This window comes from Psittacula echo, assembly GCF_963264785.1.
Source record: "Psittacula echo genome assembly, chromosome: 2".
Lineage (NCBI taxonomy): Eukaryota > Metazoa > Chordata > Aves > Psittaciformes > Psittacidae > Psittacula > Psittacula echo.
In genome coordinates, this window is record NC_137737.1 from 83,460,894 (window position 1) to 83,483,334 (window position 22,441).

Here is a 22,441-nt window from a genome sequence, read left to right on the forward strand (position 1 = left end):
AGTATAACAATGTGTATTGGGTTTGTGTGGCAAGGTTTTGGTAGCAGCCCAGCTACAAGGGTGGATTCTGCGAGAAGCTGCCAGAAGCCTTCCCTGTGTCCACTAGAGCCAATGCCAGTTGGCTCCAAGATGGATGAACTGTTGGCCAAGGTTGCGCCTGTCAGTGATGGTGGTAGTGCCTCTGGGGTAACAAAGTTAAGAAAGAGAAAACAAACCTACTGAGTAACAACAGCTAGAAGAGGAGAGTGAGAATACATGAGAGAAACAGCTACGCAGACACCAAAGTCAACCCACCACACCTTGTCTAATATTTTTAATTTTTTTTTTTTTTAATCTCTCTTTTATCTTTGTTGCTGCTGTCTTTCCTTGTTGTTAAACTGATGACTTTCACCAAAGGGCAAACTAGTTTGAGTTTTTTAATCATTCAATAAAATCTAAAGTATCTTATTGCATCCAGCACTTGACAGAATCCTGTGAGACAATGCCTGTGTTTTCACTTTTTCAAGCAAAGGAGAAATAAATAGCATGATAAAATTTCAGATTTGAGGAGGGGTTTTTGTTGTTAGTTTTGGCTTTTTTGGTGGCTAAATTAAAATTCCCAGACTTTTGCACGGTTTTACCCTACATTCCAAGAGTCTGTTTTTTACTTAAATTTGCCTGTTCTTTTTCTTTTAACTGGAAGCCGTTTTTAAAATAAATGAATGTTAGTACAACTGTCTTTTTTTGTAGATCGTACAACACTTTAAACTTGATGGAAGATCTGAAACTCTTGTACAGAACAACGGGACTGCAAGGCAAAGGCATCTGTTTTCTTTTTACAGACAATGAGATCAAAGATGAATCTTTCTTGGAATACCTGAACAATGTTTTATCATCAGGAGAGGTAAGAGGCCTTCTCGTGGTAACTTTTCTGCTTTTAAAATTTTATAGTTCTGAAGTAAAATAACCAAATTTATTTGAATATTCTTTTATATCTCAAGGGACAGACTTTCACAAATTAAAACACAAGTGCTTTTCATCATTGCAATATTATAAAAAGAGGACTTGGTCAATTATATTAGGTTAGAGTGAAACAAAGCTATTGTAAAATTCAGAATGAGCATCATCATTCTATACAGAGATATTGTCACAGTCAGGCCCTTTTAAATGTGTTGACAAGCCATTAGTGACATGAGAATAGCTTAAAAAAAAAAGATAAAATTGTCTGTTAAGTTAAATATTTCATTAGTATACAATCAACTTTTGTATGGTAAATTTATGTCCAGAATAAATGGGATGGCTTTAATAATTTCTATTTGTTTATTTATTTATTATGTCAGCGGTGTATTTCAGAGTAATTTCTGCTAGTTATGAGAGGAGAAGAAAGCAAAACTGTTGTATATGGATTCTTAGTTTAGTTTTGTTTTGTTTTGGGGTTGTTTTGTTTGCTTGTTTGGGTTTTTTTCACTCAGGATAGTGGGTTTTACATTTACAGCAAGTTAGATTTCAGTATTTTTTGATGGAATCACTTCAGTCAAAGTTCTTGATTAAGGGCGTGGGGAGGGCCCTAATAGCTTCAGTGTCTGAAATGCTATGTATTAAATGAACCTTATGCTATATACTTTATTTTGGATCATCTCATAAAGCGTGAAAAAAATCTTCCTTTTTCTCAAAGGTTTCAAACTTATTTGCACATGATGAAATAGATGAGATCGTTAGTGACCTCAGACCTGTCTTCAGAAAGGAACATTCACGTAAACCTCCAACCAGTGACGTTCTTTATGACTACTTCATGACCAGAGTTCGTCAGAACCTTCATGTGGTTCTTTGCTTTTCACCAGTAGGTGAAAAATTCCGTAATAGGGCTCTGAAGTTCCCTGCTCTTATTTCTGGATGCACTATAGATTGGTTCAGTCAATGGCCGAAGGATGCTCTAGTGGAAGGTATGTGTAGTTTTTGTTTTTGCATATATTTAATTCTCTGATCCGTGGTCATGAACTTGCTTAAATTGCCAGCACACAGGCAGAAGAAATTTATTTGGTTCTAAAATTTGCTATAGATTCTTTTTTTCTTTAGATCTTGCTGTATTAGGATGTTGAAATATTTCTAACAGGAGAAAGGCTTTAATATTTCTAACAGAAGAAAGGCATCAAACACAGTTTGAAGGAAAAATGCCCTGGAAGATGGCTTAAAGGCATTAGTAAAGGTGGCAAATTACTACTAAAGAAAAAATTTATTAGTGCCTGTGCCTGTGATCAGGCATACAGAAGAAGGCTGTGATCACCCAATCTCTGGTAGCTAGCAGTTAAATGGGTTGACAGAAAGTAGTTGCACACCTTGGAGGTGAAAGAATATCAGATCCTTGTCTATACTTTTACTGAGAACATGGAATAATGTTAGGAATCTGACGATGGGGGAATAAAGATGATTGGGGTTTCAGAAGCTTGGTGAAAGCTGATATAATACATGCTGCGATGTTTTGTATTACCTTGTTTATAAGCTAAGAGGTTTTCCTGAGTATTTACTTACATTTTTATTTTTCTTTCTTAAGTATCTGAGCATTTCTTGTCCTCATTTGCTATGGACTGCACTGCTGATACAAAGAGGGAAATTGTGCAGTGTATGGGCTCATTCCAGGATGGAGTGGCAGACAAGTGTTCTGATTACTTTCAAAGATACAGACGTTCTACACATGTGACTCCTAAATCCTACCTGTCCTTTATTCAGGGATATAAAGCCACATACAAAGAAAAGCATGCTGAAGTGCATACATTAGCAAACAGGTAAACTGCTCAGTTTACTACTGTTTTTTGGTAGTTTTCTTCCCCAGGTAGGTAAATTCTGATATACTTCATTTCAATGCATGGTTTGTCTCTTTGCACAGCAAAAGGATTTTTCTTTTTTTATTTCCTAAAACGATGTAAAGGTGTGACTTGATCAAACATTATAGTTGCGCTTGGTATATAAGTTAAAGTCTGTATTTTTGGATAGGAAAAAGAGTGATTTATGAAAAAGAAAGGTGGTGGAGAAAAAAGGTGAATATAAATTATTTCCATGTATTTTTCATGAGTAAAAGAAAACATCTACATATAATTTCATAATATATTCATAGTAGCTTTTACTGTACCAGAGAGTAACTTTTTTTTTGTATCAGGAGTTTTATCTTCCTGATATGGATGTTTAAGTAACACCCTTGGCATTTTTGGTTTTGTGATCATAGAGCCCAATTTAGGCTGCTGAGCTTTTTAGTTGTAGATCGTTAAAGCGGTTTTGATATATCCTTTCTTCTTTTCAGATGCTTTATTAAACTAATGAAGTCTATTTGCAGATTTATCTTCATGTCAGAAATTCTAAAATAGAATGTAAACCTAACATTTAGTGTATCATTCTGTTAAGAAAAACTGTCTTCTCAGTTTTGAATGTCTTGTTTTCTGCCTTCTGATGCCTCAAATGTACTAGTTTAGTTCATGTGTGTCAGCTTGTTTCACTCAACCTTAGTTGCTTAGTCTGAATTGCTTTAGCAGGTGTTACTTTGTCTGTTCTCCTGTATTTGCTTAGTTGTCCAAGTGCTGCTTAGGCTTTGCAATATCAGCCTCTGTATAACCCACTTAAACTTGCCTGAAAAGTCCTAAGACTTACTTTATAATAGACAAAAAGGACTCCTGAAGGGGCATTTCAAGGCTGAATGAGAAAAGTGTTATCTGTTTTCTCATGCTATTTTTTCTGTTGTTCTTGGTTGCTCTCAATTTCAGTATTTTGATTCTATTAGCCTTTTCATTATAACTTTCAAACATAAAATAGTGATTCTTAGATATTTCTCAGCATTCCAGTATGCAGAAAATGCTTTCTGCTGTATCGAATTCAGTCTTTTGAATATCAGTTTGGAGCTCAACAGGGATGATGACATATATGGAACCAACATATGGGATTTTTATGCAATGATAAAGGCATACTATTTGAGCTAAAGTGGGTAAAATTTCAAGCCACAGATGCTCTTCATATTAATCTTTATTTTTCATTTTCTGATTCTGAAGACAGCAGACACTTGTGTGAATGTTACTGTCCAAGTTTTATTTTTGGTGTAAAACATCTTTTGCTAGTGGTCTTTGCTTGATTTGATTTATTCTATTAATGGTATAATTTGAAAAGTGGAGGTCAAATTACTTAGGAAATTACATGCTTCTTATTTTACTTTTCAACTCCAGGGTGAATACTGGATTGGAAAAATTGAAAGAGGCCTCTGAGTCAATGGCTGCTCTAAGCAGAGAGCTGGAGGTAAAAGAAAAGGAACTTCAAATTGCCAATGTAAAAGCTGACATGGTATGTGAAGTCTTCAAAGTGTATTGCTGTTTGATTTTTTTTTCCCCTTCTTTTTATTTATTCTATTTTGAAAAGGCTAAGCAAGTAAAAGAAGTGTTGGAAAAATGATATCTTGGAAATTTAAAACAGGGACAAAAGAAATCTTATTTGAGTTTTCTGGTTCTGGAGTTCAACAGATAAAATTTTACAACAGAAATGAATGCATCCTTCCAACTAGGTGTTTTCTTTAATATTTGGCATGTGGGTTTTCTCATGTTCTAGGTATTGAAAGAAGTTACTGTGAAAGCACAAGCTGCTGAGAAGGTAAAGGGTGAAGTTCAGAAAGTGAAAGACAAAGCTCAAGCTATTGTAGACAGTATCTCAGTTGACAAAGCCATTGCTGAAGAGAAGTTGGAAGCTGCTAAGCCTGCTTTGGAAGAAGCAGAAGCAGCCTTACAGGTTAGTTCTTGGACCATGTATAACGTTATTTTACTGCTAAGAAGATGGATTTCTTTGAAAACAAATATAAGGTTGCATAACTCATCAGTTGACAGAAAATATAAGCAAATAAAAATACATGCTTTGAGGCTTTTCAGATTCAGTTTTGTTTTTCAATTTTCCACCTGACTACCAAGCCCAAAATAGACTTTTTTTTCAGAAAAGGGCAAGTTTTAACTTTCATTTGAAACTATAGTTGATATATGATGTGCTGCAGGTCGTTAGACCAGTAACTGATGATAGCGTTATAAAACAACTTGTGTTCAATGAGGGAAGTGCCTTCCATATATAAACAGTTGTTATTCCATCCAAATCTAAGCTTCCTGTTTTAAGTTTTCATCACTGAATTGCATTTTGAATAAGTATTCTGATCCACTCTTCTCCACCATCTTAAAAAAATTTCTTTTTTCTTATGCATTATGGCATTACTCAGATTTCTAGTGTTCATCATGGGACTTCGTGTTTTTTCGACATATTCTTTTTGTAAAGCTTTTTAAGAGAGTGATAATGCTCTACCCATATCTTTACATGATGCATCATTAGTGATGAAAAAAGATTTTTTTTTGATCTTGCATAGTATTTTTTTGTTGTCTGCTCAACTGACTAAGCAGTTAACAGGAAGCTGGCATCTCCACAGAAGATTGAAGGACAGAAGAACCTCAAAGGTGGATATGTAGATTTATTGCAAGGTTTTCCTTTTCACTAGAGGGACTGCCAACCATTGTAATAGCTAAAGACTATTGTGACATTCCTTCAACTCAAAGTCTTCAAAATCTAGTATAAGTAAGTTCTCATGGATCATCTGAATGTATTACTTCACTTTGAGGGAGAGGTGCTTAACAACTCTGCCTGCCATGATTCTTGAAGGGCAGAGGGGAAATGTCTAAATGAAGGCTGATGATATGACAGCTGATAAAAGTGGCATAAGAGAGCAGGTCTGGATCATAAATTCCTGATACTTAGCTACAGGAGAAACATACCCCCTCCCTCCTCACCTCTCCAACAAAAAACCCAAAGGTGGACAAGCATTCTGGCAAGTGCATGGACAAGCAATGCTAACCGGACAATGTCTCAAGTATTAAAAAAGTACAGTGTACTGTCCTGCATCTTACTACTGCTGGCTTTCTGGTTTTGGCTAAATTTATGAAACCAAAACTGTACTGCTCTTCTTGGAATTCAGGATTCTAAGAAAAGAAAATCTGATTTTAACAAAAAGCTACACTCAAATTATTTGGCTTAGTATTGAAATTCATGCATTTGCTATAATAAATTGCTTTGTCTGTGCCTAAAGGGGAAAATTATCATAAAAGCAAGCCTATCAGCATACATATCTGTATTCTCAACATGCATTCATTCATTCAGAAATTGCTTTAAGTGAGAAAATTATCTCTATGAGACTGTGAAGGACTGCATCTTTCAAAAAATGAAATTGTGATAATTACAGATTAACAAATTGCCAGCTAGGGATTCCTGTAATGGAATTCTGCTCGCAGTGTAGACAAATACTATTAAAATATTTCATAAATATAAAGGTCACTCCCCAGACTAAGAAAACCTGTGGTTGGTTATTTCACTCAATTTTTACATATTTTAGGACTACTAAATGTGACACTATGTGAGAGGTAGATATAGAACAGCTTACAAGCATTTTTAAACATATAATGAGATTACTTTTTTAAAGTGTGAGTAAGAATTGTTAAAGTTCAATAAAACTAGTCGCACTTTACCCTGCATTAAAAATAGCACATTAAATGCACCTCAACTTCCAAAAGGTCACAAAGAAACACTGGTTAAAGTTTCCACACAGATCTGCTGAATTATCAGGTCTACATTGAACCCAGCAAGCAGCAAAATACTGAAGGGAAACAAAAGGCAGGCAGAAGGAATGTGATGAAGATGATCTGCAATAATTTGCAGTCGCTTTCTTGAAGTATAAATCCAAATAATAATAATCTTCCTTTATGAATTCTCAGGGAAGCATGTGCTAGACTAGAAGCATGGTGTCATAACATCTGCACAGCCTATTTCTTACTGTTTGTCACTATTGTACTCAGAATCATAGAATCATAGAATAGTCAGGGTTGGAAAGGACCTTCAGATCATCTAGTTCCAAACCCCCTGCCATGGGCAGGGACACCCCACACTAAACCATGACACCCAAGGCCTCATCCAACCTGGCCTTGAACACCACCAAGGATGGAGCATTCACAACCTCCCTGGGCAACCCATTCCAGTGCCTCACCACCCTCACAGTAAAGAATTTCTTCCTTAGATCCAATCTAAACTTCCCCTACTTAAATTTGAACCCGTTACCCCTTGTCCTGTCACTACAGTCCCTAGTGAAGACTCCCTCTCCAGCATCCTTATAAGCCCCCTTCAGATACTGGAAGGCTGCTATGAGGTCTCCACACACCCTTCTCTTCTCCAGGCTGAACAGCCCCAACTTTCCCAGCCTATCTTCATACAGGAGGTGCTCCAGTCCCCTGATCATCCTCGTGGCCCTCCTCTGGACTTGTTCCAACAGTTCCATGTCCTTTTTATGTTGAGGACACCAGAACTGCACACAATACTCCAAGGGAGGTCTCAGGAGAGCAGAGTAGAGGGATAGGATCACCTCCTTTGACCTGCTGGTCACGCTCCTTTTGATGCAGCCCAGGATACAGTCGGCTTTCTGGGCTGCGAGCACACACTGAAGCTGGCTCATGTTCATTTTTCCATTGACCAGCACCCCCAAGTCCTTCTCCACAGGACTGCTCTGAATCTCTTCTCTGCCCAACCTGTAGCTGTGCCGGGGATTGCTCCGACCCAGGTGTAGGACCTTGCACTTGGCATGGTTAAACTTCTTAAGGTTGGCATCAGCCCACCTCACAAGCGTGTCGAGGTCCCTCTGGATGGCATCCCTTCCCTCCAGCATATCAACTGAATCACACAGCTTGGTGTCATTGGCAAACTTGCTGAGGGTGCACTCAATCCCACTGTCCATGTCACCAACAAAGATGTTGAACAAGACCGGTCCCAACACCAATCCCTGAGGGACACCACTCGTTACTGGTCTCCAGCCGGACGTTGAGCCATTGACTACAACTCTTTACTCAGGCTGATTAAACTGCCTGTGAAGAAACAAAGCTTCTAATCCAACTTATAGGACCAGGCCTGCCCCTCAACAACTGCCATTGTTTCAATAAAAACACTATGAATTTTTTTTTTTTTTTCTTTTCCGATGGATTAATACAATTGGTGAGATTGTGTCTATGTCTTATTAAAGGGTAAAGCAATTATTGCTATTCTTTGTTTTAAATTAACAGACAATAAAACCTTCAGATATTGCTACTGTCCGCACGCTGGGTCGACCTCCTCACCTCATTATGCGTATCATGGACTGTGTGTTACTGCTCTTCCAGCGGAAAGTGAACAATGTGAAAATTAGTCAGGAAAAATGTTGTGCCATCCCATCATGGCAAGAATCTCTGAAACTGATGACAGCAGGGAACTTCTTACAGAACCTACAGGTGCTTGTGCAACCTTTTTGATATTTTCTTAATACTAGGAGATAGGTGACAGTGTTTTTACTGGTGTTCACAGGAGAATAAATATGCAAGCGAAGTCAGACATACAATAGATCTGAAATGTTAAGGGCTTAGAAATAAGTATGTCATAATGAAATAAACTTGAATCCTTCTGGCAAAGTCAGGTCATAAATCAATTATAGTTTCTCCTAAGTAAGGCAATGAAATTACTTTCAGTGACAAATGATTCAAAGCTTTAAGCATTTGGTTTGAATAGCCATTACTTATCTGTTTCATTAAAGCTGATAGAAAACATCTTTTTTTCTGGTACTTAACTTTCCATTAAGTTTCAGCATTGCAACTTGTGCAGTGGCTTGCAAACGTGTGGTTGATTATCAGGATATATGAAATCAGATTTTTTTTAAATTTGGGAATTCCAGCTCCATAGCATGCATCTAAAGAAACAGGAAGAGTAACTGGTGAATAAATACCTGCTCAAATTTTAAACTAATAATATTATGATTAATTTACTCAGAATAAATCCTACCTTGTCCTGCCCCACTGGATGTTATTACCTCTGATTTCTGAGTTTGTTTAATCTGTCTCTTGTCCAGCAGGAAATTACAGATGGCAGGCTTGGGCAACTTTGTATGATTGGTAGTGCCATAGATGCCACTTATTGTAACATTCACATTGCATACACTCTTAAGGATTTTTAATTTACTTAAGGGCTTTAGCATTTCATTGCTTGTGCATAAAAAAATCTATTTGTGCTTCAGGGAACTATTTTTTTTTGAACTTGTCAGTGATGGCCTTTCATTATACCTTGTAAATAAATCTTTAAAGAGCAAACTTATAATGAATATTTGACCATCAAAATGAACTTGAGTGAGAAAATGAAGAGCTTTCAGGAGTGAAAATGGAAAAAATGCTTTTCTAAGGAGAGAATCAAAATAAGTTCTTAAAATTGAAACATTCCAATAATGAGATAAGGTAATTTAAGTAGAAGACAGCTGGTTTGCCCTTTGAAAGGACTGTCATGTAGAATATATGTTTATGAACCAGAGCTAAGCTTTTTTTTTTTCTTTTTGAAGATAGTTACTTACTCAATCTTAAGTAAAATGTAATTTCAAGTGGGATACCAGTGATGTTTTGGATTTTTTTCTTTTTTCAGCAATTTCCAAAGGACACAATTAATGAAGAAGTGGTAGAACTTTTGAGCCCTTATTTTGAAATGGTGGACTACAACATTGAGACAGCTAGGAGAGTATGTGGGAATGTTGCTGGCCTTTGCTCATGGACCAAAGCTATGGCTGTGTTTTTTTCAATCAACAAAGAAGTATTACCTTTAAAGGTAAGTTTGTTAATTAATGGGAGGCATAAAACCTCCCTTTGCTCTTTCTCCCCACCTATGTGCATTTGAGGATTTAATCTACTGGAAACATCAGCTGCCTTATTCTAAAAGGTGCTTGTCTCTGTAGGAATTTATTATCATGACAATAAGAAGTCTACAGTAAAATATATTTGAAATGTGCTACCTCTTGTAAGTTGTCAAAATTATGAAAGAGTGTGCAGTTTTATGCCTCTGGGAGTCTTCTGACTGGGGCAGCTGTTATCTAGATTAATCCGCTATTTCAGTTGCTTTAACTTAATTAGACGAAAGCTCGACATCTGGTTCTTTTAATGTTCTGGATCTCACTTCATAAGAAGACTGACTATACAGATAGTGTGTGTACCAGTGTTGTTAAAAACCCCCCAGCATTAATAGTTGTTAAAAGGCAAGAATGAAAGTCAGGAAGAACATGGTCAAGCACGACTTTAACACAGAATAAAGAAGAATGACTAAAAGGGTAGCAAGATTTGTAGTTAGAGGTAATATTTTTCACTAGACAAAGCAAATTGATTGGAGAAATCAAACGGGCTTCTACTGGCACCAGTCTCTCTTGCAGACTAACATTTTGTGTCACAGAGAGAATGGCTGGTATTCCCAGAGGCTTTTCTAATTACTTTTTCTAATTGATGTTAGACCAACTGCTTGATTGCAGCTACCTGCCGTAAAAAGTCAGTTTGTTGTAAAATTCAAATAAAAGGTTTCAAATGCATGATAAAGTCTCTTTTGAGCAGTTTGATTTTGAAATGTAATACAGTAAAACTCTTTGAGATACATTATATCAACTGTTTTGAGATGTTGTATGTATGAATACAGTTATATTTGTATGTTTCGTAGGCTAATCTAGCAATCCAGGAGAATCGGCTAACCACTGCTATGCTGGATCTGCAGAAAGCTCAAGAAGAACTGGGTGCCAAGCAAGAAGAATTAGATATTGTACAGGCAGAGTATGAAAAAGCGATGAGAGAAAAACAGGTTAACTGCTCTTTACAGAAAAGAAGTTGCCACTTTAAGGAAAACTGAGTGCATTCTCTCAATTTTACTATTATTTCTTGGAAAGGATGTTGATGGATGGAGGATAAGAGAGAGAGATTATTTGGATACTGACTCTTTGGACCTCATCTCTCTCTTTTATCTCTGATCCTTTCACCCCGTCCCTTCTACCTCCTTAATATGTTTTATTCAGATTATTTGTGTAGCGCCTACTACTGTAACACCAAATTTCATTAATGTATGTTATCTGTGTATAATGTGTTTGAAATTCTGGCAGAATTTCTGAGACTTAATAAGTACCAGGCAGTTTGCATATCTTTTAACGTGTATGCCAACATAAAAGTTAAGAGCAGACAGATTAACAAGTTGAATCACATTTATGACAGGTGTTACTATTCTGTCCTGATGCATTCTTTCCATCCCATTTTTCCCTCCTTATCTGCATGGTGATATAAGAGAGAATATAATTTTAGGCTGTGGTTTAACTACTGGTTTAATTAGATGTAATGATTTTTCTGGCCTATCAGATACATAACTGTAAACCGTATTTGTTGGTGTATGGTTTTCCCTAGACTTTGCTTGAAGATGCTGAGCGTTGTCGTCATAAAATGCAAACTGCCTCAAGTCTGATAAGTGGTTTAGCAGGTGAAAAAGAGAGGTGGACAGAGCAGAGTAAAGAATTTGCCATGCAAACTAAGAGGCTGGTGGGTAAGTTCATATTAAAAAAAATAAAATACAGGAATTGTATATGGTATGCATGGGCTTCAACTTGACATATATAACATGCAGTGCGTACCTGGGTCACTGATGTTTTATGTTTGCTGATGTTTGCAGATAGCAGTCCAAAGAGAGCGTTATGTTAGCAAGTGCCAATAAAATGTCTATAACTGAGAATACATATGAATGAGACTGATATTCAGGCAGTGACATTTCTATGTAGAAATCAATATTTTTAAATGTAGTTATTAATGTTCATCAAACTTTTGTTTCCTAGAAGTGAATTTTTATTTTGTAAATACGCACTTGGAAACTAAGGTACTTTGTAATAATTTATTAGTTAGATCAAGTAAATGAAATTTATCTTATCTTTTAATGTGGACTGAAGTTTCTTTTCTGACTTTTCTCTTGAAATGCTGTAAGAAGCATGCATTATTGTATAGGTTGCATTATAGTAGATAGGTTATATTTTATTTGCTGGTATAAGATGTATATGTGTATTATTAACTTGCTAAAACTACAGGATACCTTCCACATATACTTATGTTTTTTTATAGATAACTTGAAAAAGTCTAAAAAATATTAGTACTCTGTAAAAGTACAATATCTTCTTCAGTTTGAATCCTGCTTTCTTAGTTCAGAGGTAAAAAACCCCCAAACTTGTCATGAAACTTGGGGGGCAGCTTCAGATTAAAACTTGTCACACTTAATACCTCTATAATGATGTCCATTACAATTTCTTATTACTGGCAGTAATAATTGTAATTTATTTGTTCTTAATTAGTAGTCCTAATTAAAGGATTTTTTCTCCTCCCAAAATATGGTTTAAGCTGGCTCTTGCGATTGTGTAAGGAAATGATGGAATTGGAAATTTATGAGTAAGTTTATTCTGAAAATGTCCTGCTTGCTCAGGATCTGTTGTTTGGAATAGTGTTATGTGTTAGTTGGGTTGACCTTGCCTGGCTGCCAGATGCCCATCTGTTGGTTACTACAGTTGCACTGTAAAGAAAGAATAACATGAAGTAGACATGGCATCTACTGAAATGTAGCATTCTCTTCTTATGTAATGAGCCTTAGCGAAAGAAATCAGGCTTGTGGGTCAAAATGTGTTCTTCAATTGCAAGCCAAACGATACAACAACTAATGAAGGAAGCAGCTTATTCATTAATAGAATAGGAAAAGTTGTAATGTTATTTTTTTCTTTTTTTTTTTGTTCACTTTTTCTCTTTAAGGTGATGCACTCTTGGCTACAGCTTTTCTGTCCTATTCTGGTCCTTTTAACCAGGAGTTCCGCAGCCTGCTATTAAATGACTGGCAGAAGGAAATGAAAAGCCGGAAAATCCCCTTTAGTAGCAACTTAAACCTCATAGAAATGTTGACTGATGCGCCAACTATCAGTGAATGGAACCTACAAGGATTACCAAATGATGACTTATCCATACAGAATGGAATCATTGTCACTAAAGCATCTCGTTATCCTTTATTAATTGATCCACAGGCACAGGGTAAAATTTGGATTAAAAATAAAGAAGGCAGAAATGAACTTCAGGTAAGAGAAGTGCTGGTGCTTTCATAATCCCTAGAAACTCTTAACTCACAAACATTATAATTCAGTGATTCAAATAATTCTTAGCAAATGCCTTTTGTTTAAATTGGCTACGCTGGCTATAAAAGATATTTCAGATATATTTTGGTATCTAAGAGATTTGAGATTTGGCTAGATACGAAAATGTACGTTTGAAGCTTATTAGTTCCAATGTCTTGATTTGTTTAATGAATTTATTTTAATGAAACATAAGCCTTTGGAAAATAGGCTGGATGGGTAATGTCAGGTAAGAGTTGAAGAATGTTTACAGAATATAATAAGCATTACAACCCCCCAAATAAGTGATTAACACAAGTTCATATAAATGTTTGAAACTGAAGATGCACAACATATTTTTATCATCTTTTAATCAGAATTATTGATAATTTGTGTTGTCTTAGCATGGATTTCAGGTGCTGAATGTTTTGCAAATGTACAGGGAAGACAGTACTTCAACAACATCAGTCTGAGGCAAGATACATCAACTCAGTGCAAACACGAAAATATGAGAAAGTCTGTACTTGCTACATTTATGATTGCACCGATAAACCAGCTTTTCCAAAAGATGTCCCTGAAAAAGATAAAGAGGAGTTTGAAGGGTGATAATAGCGTGGCTGAGAATATTACTAGGAAATTACTTTCATTCATGTTGATTGTTGTCTCAGTGCAGAACCCTTTAATTGTTGCCTAGCTAGTTATGTAGTCATGTCAAGAAATGATAATTAGTCTTTAACTGTAAAGTTATAAACAAACTAAGCTGAATGTGCTTTGTGTATATGTTGACAAACAAAATTGTACTGAGGACTGCTTTTTAAAGCAAAGACTATTGAATGGCTTGTTAAATATAAGCTTCTAATTTTTAAGGGGGGGAGAAAAAAAAAGGGGACCCTAATTTTGGAATTGACCTTGATGCAGTTTGACTTGGAGATGTTATCAAAGGTAAAATTGAAGGTGATAAAAGGTTCCTGTGAATTTTCAGTCTAGTTGCATCCATAGGAGATCAAAATTGTAAGTGCTTAGTGCTGCTTTGCTTCAACTTTTGTAGTTGAAAAAGATGAGTTTGCCTTCATTGAGATCCTAGAGTATGACATGCTGATGCTATCTTTTCTTGTGCTCACAGTCTTTGCCTCAACCCTAGTCTAACCATAGGATCATTGTTTTTATCAGTAATATAAATAAAATTAAATAAATTTTAAATAGAAAATAAAAATCTTGGTAACTGGGCATAATATAATATAGAGGTCCATAATTGTATTTTTAGATCACTTCTTTGAATCACAAGTATTTTAGAAATCACTTAGAAGACAGCCTTTCTTTGGGAAGACCTCTTTTGATAGAAGATGTTGGAGAAGAGCTAGACCCAGCACTTGATAATGTTTTGGAAAGAAACTTCATTAAAACAGGTTCAGCCAATAAGGTAAAAATAGAACAAATGAACAAATAAGTGGAAACAGACATAACCTACTTGCCTATAACAAAACCCCTCCAATAAGTATATGACTTTGAAAGAGTAATATTTAATTGTGATTAATGCTAATACTAAAAAAAGTAGGGTTTAAGATATCATATAGTAAATATATTTAATCTACAGCGTTCCTTATCCATTTGATTATGCTAATTTTTAAAGACTACAATTATCTGTGGATGAGTAATTTAAAGTGATCCATAGTTATTTTCAAAACCACTTTGCATCAGACACATAATTAGCACTGGATTTTTGCACATTTGAACAGAAATTGTATCCTGTGTTTCTACATGCAGTACCTGAAAGAGTGTGTACTGGTTCTTGATATGTCAAGACTTCTTTTTAATACTTTTCTTAAGGTGAAGGTTGGGGATAAGGAAGTAGATGTTATGAAAGGCTTCAGACTTTACATCACTACAAAACTGCCAAATCCAGGTTACTCTCCTGAAATTAGTGCTCGAACATCCATCATTGACTTTACTGTGACCATGAAAGGTCTTGAAAATCAACTCTTAGGCAGAGTCATTCTCACAGAGAAACAGGTAAAATAACTGATTTTATCCTTTTTTTCCTGGCTATATATCTTATATTTACCTGTAGAAGGTTTTAGTTTAATTTCAATTTATTACTCTCTAATTCCATATTAGAGGATGACTTTCTGAATCTCTGTATTGTGATTATTCAATAAGAAGAGTTTGCAGCACATCATTTAAAGTTTCTGCAAAGTTTAAATTTCTGTTCCTGTGTTGTCTGGTGTGCCCACTTGTAAAGTCTGTGTGGCATACACCTCAAAGAATTGACTGACTACTGATAAGAATACTGGTACTGATTTCTTCTTTTCCATCACAATGTTAAAACAATTTGCAAGATGTGAGTTAAGCATAAAGATGTCAAAGGGTAGCTGGTATATCTGTATAAGTTTAATGCTACAGTGTGTCTTGGAATAATTTGATTTAAGGGACTTGATTTATGTCTGAATATAGTATAACTTAGACTGTTTTAATGATATGATTGTTTTGATGCATTCAATATTGTGTAATTTAACAATAAAATTGCTTATTTAGTGTTGTAGAAACAGGTATGTCAGGTTAGTAATGGAGTTATAAAAGAACTCTTTATGGCTTTTTGAATTTCACATTCATATTTCAAGGTTTGTGGTGGAAAAAGGCTCAAGTTTTGTAAGAAACAGTTGATGCAAACTCTTGCACTTGTGAATAAATTTGGGATAGAGTCATAACAGTTATGTTGCAAATAAGAAGAAAAATGACTCTATCCCAGCTGAAACCAGGACATCGTCCATCACATCTGAAAAAACACAGCAGTCAGGTGAAGCTTCCGATGACTGGAAAAAGGGAAATATAACCCCCATTTTCAAGAAGAGAAAATGGTTGACCCGGGGAATTACAGACCAGTCAGTCTCACCTCTGTGCCTGGCAAAATCTTGGAACAGATTCTTCTGGAAGGCATGCTAAGGCACATGAAAAACAGCAAGGTGCTTGGTGACACGCAGCAAGGCTTCACTAAGGGGAAATCCTGCCTGAGCAAATTGGTGGCCTTCTATGGTCAGGCTGTGAAACTGATGGACAGGGGTAGAGCAGCTGACATCATCTACCTGGACGTTCAACACTGTCCTACACGACATCCTTATCTCTAAATTGGAGAGACATCAATTTGATACATGGACCACTTGGTGGATAAAGAACTGGCTGGATGGCCGCACATAAAGAGTTGTGGTCAATGGCTCATTGTCCAGCTGGAGACCGGTAATGAGTGGTGTCCCTCAGGGATCGGTGTTGGGACCAGTCTTGTTCAACATCTTTGTTGGTGACATGGACAGTGGGATGGCATGCGCCCTCAGCAAGTTTGCCAATGACACCAAGCTGTGTGGTTCAGTTGATATGCTGGAGGGAAGGGATGCCATCCAGAGGGACCTCGACATGCTTGTGAGGTGGGCTGATGCCAACCTGATGAAGTTTAACCATGCCAAGTGCAAGGTCCTACACCTGGGTCGGAGCAATCCCCGGCACAGCTACAGGTTGGGCAGAGAAGAGATTCAGAGCAGCCCTGTGGAGAAGGACTTGGGGGTGTTGGTTGATGAGAAAATGAACATGAGCCGGCTTCAGTGTGTGCTCGCAGCCCAGAAAGCCAACCGTATCCTGGGCTGCATCAAAAGGAGCGTGACCAGGAGGTCGAAGGAGGTGATCCTGCCCCTCTACTCTGCTCTCCTGAGACCTCCCTTGGAGTATTGTGTGCAGTTCTGGTGTCCTCAACATAAAAAGGACATGGAACTGTTGGAACAAGTCCAGAGGAGGGCCACGAGGATGATCAGGGGACTGGAGCACCTCCCGTATGAAGATAGGCTGGGAAAGTTGGGGCTGTTCAGCCTGGAGAAGAGAAGGGTGTGTGGAGACCTCATAGCAGCCTTCCAGTATCTGGAGGGGGCTTATAAGGATGCTGGAGAGGGAGTCTTCATTATGGACTGTAGTGACAGGACGAGGGGTAACAGGCTCATACTTAAGTAGGGGAAGTTTAGATTGGATATAAGGAAGAAATTCTTTACTGTGATGGTGGTGAGGCACTGGAATGGGTTGCCCAGGGAGGTTGTGAATGCTCCATCCTTGGTGGTGTTCAAGGCCAGGTTGGATGAGGCCTTGGGTGACATAGTTTAGTGTGAGGTGTCCCTGCCCATGGCAGGGGGTTTGGAACTCGATGATCTGAAGGTCCTTTCCAACCCTAACTATTCTATGATTCTATAATTCTATACATTTTATGAATATTATTAACAAGATCAAGCATTCTTCGGTGCAGCCTGTAAAATGAAATCAGCTTGTGAAAGGAATTCCATGAAGCTGGATTTGAAGTAGCCTGTTTGGTGCAAATTTCTTGAATTTATGTGTATTGCAACTTGGGTTAGTTTTGGTTCCAATTTTTTTTTTTTTTTTTTTTTTTTTTTCTTGATGTTATGGCTGGAGATTTTTGAATTTGTGCAGAAAAATTCCAACTGTGTACTCGTCCTGATCTGCAAAAGTATTTTAAAAGCTAAATAGATGCATTTTTGACTGAAGTTTTCATCTCAAGATATTTCACTTGCTTTAATTTAGTTATTCTGTTTCAGCTTGTTTCTCAGGATCTTCTTGTGAGGAAAACTTAGCTTTCTGTTTTTTAAATACATTGAACTCTAAAACATGTTTAACCTCTTAAACTGAAGTTAGCAAAACATGAAATTTAATTTGTCTCAGAAAGATTTCTCAAGATGGTAGTTATTATATTTAATTGTATGCTAACATTCTTTTAATGCTATACTTTTGAAAATTGTTTCTGCTTTGTCAAGCTTGCATAATTGTTGTGTTGCTTCATAATTGCTAACTGCTTTTCTTTATTTCCATTAGGCATCAGTTGATTGAGATGGAGTTAACTGTAGTTTACTGGTCTTTTTTTCATAATTTTTTTTTTTTTCAGAATCATTTGAACCTGTATGCACATATTCAAAGTTATATGACATTTGCATTATTCTATGACAACAGTCCCAATAAGTCTTTTCTACCTGATGATGATATTTCAATATGCCTTTTGTATAGTGATAAGAACCTAAACCTGATAACGAGATGAAGATGATTTTTTAAAATTTCCTTTCTAAGATAAAAGGACTTTCTTTACAAGTATTAAATGTTTGAAATACTTAGGAACGTTAGCAGTATGTGGGAGTGAGAAAACCACTAGTTCATAATGTGAGAAAACAAAATAAGTGCAAAAGTTGTAACAATGTTGCAAATCTGTATAAACAAAGGCAGCTTGAACAGCGGAGTAAAACCTTTCCTTGAGCCTTGCTAAGGTCTGAGGTTCTTAATGCCTCTAGTGCTGCATGAGAGATCATATATTTCTTAGCATTGTCCCTGTTTCTTTGAAACAGTAACAGCCTGTCTGCACTGCCGAAGTGGAACTGGCAAAGGTGGAGTGAACATGCAGCTTCCAGCTTAGTTAAAACTATCTACCAGCCCTTTGTAAACAGTGGAGTACTTCTGTAGGCATAGCTAATATTTCTACCAACTGGCTCACTTACTGTTGATTCATTAGAGGCATATTGTCTTATGAAAGGCTCTTAACCCATCCTCTCCCTCTTTCTTGCTTTTTTCCTTCACTGTATAAAAACATTCTGTATTAACAGAGTAGTTGTATATCTGAGGGATTTATTCGCAATGAGTTTTAAAGTTTAATTTGAAGAGTAGCATAAGAATGAACTGAAAGGCCTTTAATCTCCAAAAAGCTGTTAACAGGTATTCACCTTTCATATATGACCACTGGAAAACAAAGTAGATATATAAACCACCCAGTTTGTATTACTAAAAGTACCCACTTAAACACTTCTAGTGAAGCAACTCAGTGTGAGTTCTACTTCCTTTCCTTTCTTAGACAATGAAGCATTTCGGTGGGAGACTGAAGTTATCCCTGTTTGATGGAGGAGTATCTTTAGGTGTATTTCTTGAAATATTTGGTGCTTGATTCGGTGACTCTGGATGCTCATTGTTATTGAGACTATATTTTTCACTATGATGATTGGAAAAGAGTGCATAAATGAGGATGTGAAATAAATGAGATGGAGTGAAATAAAATCCTGTGTCTGGGAAGGTGCTTGCATTCTTCTTTCTCTGAAACAGAAAGAAGAAAAGCAATCACTATTCTGAACTAATTCTGTTAGAGCATGATACTTATGTAGCAGGTTCAGAAATACCCATTAGAAATACCACAGGAATTCTTTTCCTGAAGACTCTACACTGTTTTAGTAGGATAAGTACTTTTAAAACTAAATACCTTGCTTTATTTTGTTTTTATTTTCAATTACGCTTCTGTTTCCCAAATATTACCATGTATTCCAACAGGAATTAGAGAAAGAAAGAACAGATCTTATAGAAGATGTGACTATGAACAAAAAGAGGATTAAAGACCTAGAAGATAATCTCTTGTTTCAGCTTACAAGCACTAAGGGTTCTCTGGCAGATGATGAGAGTCTAATAGTTGTATTGAGTAACACTAAGAAGACTGCTGAGGAAGTAACACAAAAACTGCAGATTTCTGCTGAAACTGAAGTACAGATCAACTCAGCTCGGGAAGAGTACAGGCCTGGTGAGTGAAGGTAGTAATGAAAGTCAAATGACTGGAGCATACAGTTAAAACAGCAATACTTAGAGCAGGAGAAATAGTAAGATGTGATCAGAAAGACTGTAATAGGTGGGAAGGATTTGTGTTTCTGTAAGTAAAATGTATCTAGCAAATGGCATACTGAGCTACAGTGGAGAAAATAGTCAATATTATGCTTCATGCAGAATTTATAAAATGGGATTTTCTATTGTCTCCCTAGACCTTCCCATTGCTCGCACGTTGACATTCTTTCAGGTGTCAGTATAATTGTAAATGCTTTTTGTATCTGTTTGGATGCATGATTTGTTTATTCTATCATAGATCCTTAAATTATTATAGTCACCTCATTTCACTAGTCTTGTGGCTTTTTACTGACAAGTGAAAACATGAAAAAATTGAAGAAGAAAAAATTCTTTCTGGAATAAAATGTTACACCTGCATTTTACAAAATGTGTAAAATGGTACAGTTAGCATACCAAAAATCATTGCAGACTTTGTAAAACCTTTGTATTTAAAGCTAAATGATTGTTGAAAGTAAATTAAATCAGTACTGGGTAAGTTAAATCGATATAGTTCATTTGGATTTTCTATGACTCCTGTAAAAGTCTATAAAGAGAAATTTTTTTGGATACTCAAACAGTACTTCAAACCATCGTACTTTTTATATGTTCTACTGATGATGTGAATGTTGCAGTATACCATTCAGATGCTCTCCTGGTGTGTTCATATTTGCAATCTGGGCTTTACATAGTATGCATTAATTATGGAAAAGATTTTTTCTTTCTGATATATGAATGAGGATTAATAAATGTTTTAATTATTTTTCTGGCTGGTAAAGAATGGAGCAACTCAAGGATCTTCAGTTAACATTAAACTCACTGTACTTATAAAGAGTTGAGGTTTTTCTGCTCTGCATTTCTACTTTGAACAGTCTTGTTTCCTGTCCTTCAGTTGCAACTCGAGGTAGCATCTTGTACTTCCTTATTACTGAGATGAGCATGGTCAATGTGATGTACCAGACTTCACTTCGGCAGTTTTTGGTGCTTTTTGACCACTCCCTAGCCAGGTAATTTAGCTAACAATAAGTAGAATTTGTATTTACCCAGTCCTGGAGGTAGTTGTAGTATGACAAAGGTTTGTTTCTAATGTCAGAAAGAAGCATGTTACTTGTTACAATCTTGACAGGAGTTGTCAGTTTAAATGCCTATAAGCCTTTGTCTGTTAGTTATCAAGGCAAAGAAACTTTAAATGTACCTACAGTCCTTCAGAATTAGATAGTTAAAAAACTTACTGTTCTGATTTTTCAGCTATGCAGAAGCCTTGATTAGAAAGGTATTTGTTTTTGTTGCTCCTTCAATGTGAAAGCTGTTGCTAGCTTGCTATCTGGTGTTCTGGGTTTGAGATCTACTACTTTCTCATGTTTTGAATGTTCTAAATTATGTTTTTTTGTCTTTTACATAATATTCTTTTTAATGAAACCTATGTATAGTGACATTCAACTGCAGGCATTTCTTCCAACAGGTCTACAAAAAGCCCTATAACTAGCAAGAGGATTACTAATATTATTGAACATATGACATATGAAGTGTTCAAATACGCTGCCCGAGGACTTTATGAAGAGCACAAGTTTCTTTTCACATTACTACTTACATTGAAGATTGATATACAAAGAAACAGAGTGAAACATGAAGAATTTCTGACACTTATTAAAGGTTGGAACTACAGAGCAATTTTAAGTAGAGGATATGTATTATTTTGTGAGCTGCAGTTTTATCTCCTAGCCACTTGCTGCTTCCTTTCGCAGATGAGAAGCCAGTCAATTGAAAGAATACATGTTTATTATTCTGTTCTGGTGACCGGCAACATTGTATAGCAGTTCTGATTTGTAGCAGTGAACTTAATATTAACAAATACAGCTTTGAGTAGTGTTTATTTGGTAACTGCAGGAGGACAAGTAAGAAAATAGGAACATAAAATTGATGTTAACAGTTAAAAAGAATATTAGACTCAGCTAAAAGTGACAAGTTCATGGCTTTAGTCTTAACTGCATGCAAGCACTGTGTATCTTCACTTGAAGGCTTAGAGTAACTTATATTATGTTACCAAGATATTTAATTTCATGCAGGTGGTGCTTCCCTAGACCTGAAAGCCTGTCCTCCTAAGCCAGCTAAATGGATTCTGGATATGACTTGGCTGAACTTGGTGGAGCTTAGTAAGCTTAAACAATTTTCAGATATTCTTGATCAAGTAAGTAAAAGCTTTTTGAAATGAATCTCTTGTTTGACAGCGATTGTCTAGTAATGGTCAAGGCATGTAGTGGGAAACCGCTTTATTTTACAGAACAGAATGAAACTGACAGCAGATACCCACAGCTGTAGCCCCAACTTCTTAGCTACCTGTATTGACAAAAAAATTTAACACCTCCCTTCCTCCCCTCTGAAAATAAGAAGAAAGTGCAACATTTCACACCCCATAGTAATATAATATTTTTTAAATTGGGATATAGCTTGCTATTATTCAGTTCACATAATGCAACTTGAACCTTCTTCCAATTGTTAGACTGTCTTCCATCCCTGCTGTGCTTTCTTACACTATGTTTTATGATGCTTGTTCCAATATTTATCTGTTTATGTGGAGTAAGAGTTAGGGAAAGTGTGTTCAGTAAATTCAACACTTGCATGAATAGTCTTAATAGAGACTTAAGTATACGGTAGTTAATGGATTAAGTAAATAGCAATTGGTATATGTGAAGAATACTTTCTGTACAGTCATCTGGGGAGTAAATGGATACCTAGTGTTCTCAAAGCTATGGCTGAGCATTGCTTGCTGTGCCATTATATCATTAATGGAAAATACTGAGTAGTAGCTAATTT

At 36.3% G+C, this 22,441-nt stretch overlaps 1 protein-coding gene across 1 annotated transcript in view; it reads left to right on the top strand.

Annotated features, from left to right (window-relative positions):
* DNAH5 (dynein axonemal heavy chain 5) overlaps positions 1-22,441 on the top strand; it is a gene marked incomplete at both ends in the record, with an annotated part of 118,037 nt that overhangs the window by 81,939 nt on the left and 13,657 nt on the right. The window contains 16 exons of the mRNA XM_080639444.1: positions 730-883; positions 1,655-1,922; positions 2,531-2,762; positions 4,185-4,299; positions 4,561-4,737; positions 8,082-8,285; positions 9,457-9,636; positions 10,510-10,647; positions 11,238-11,373; positions 12,615-12,931; positions 14,229-14,384; positions 14,792-14,974; positions 19,310-19,553; positions 20,520-20,634; positions 21,090-21,280; positions 21,694-21,815. Of these exons, the coding sequence (XP_080495570.1) occupies positions 730-883; positions 1,655-1,922; positions 2,531-2,762; positions 4,185-4,299; positions 4,561-4,737; positions 8,082-8,285; positions 9,457-9,636; positions 10,510-10,647; positions 11,238-11,373; positions 12,615-12,931; positions 14,229-14,384; positions 14,792-14,974; positions 19,310-19,553; positions 20,520-20,634; positions 21,090-21,280; positions 21,694-21,815 (2,932 nt within the window). The remainder of the gene's footprint in view (positions 1-729; positions 884-1,654; positions 1,923-2,530; positions 2,763-4,184; positions 4,300-4,560; positions 4,738-8,081; positions 8,286-9,456; positions 9,637-10,509; positions 10,648-11,237; positions 11,374-12,614; positions 12,932-14,228; positions 14,385-14,791; positions 14,975-19,309; positions 19,554-20,519; positions 20,635-21,089; positions 21,281-21,693; positions 21,816-22,441) is intronic.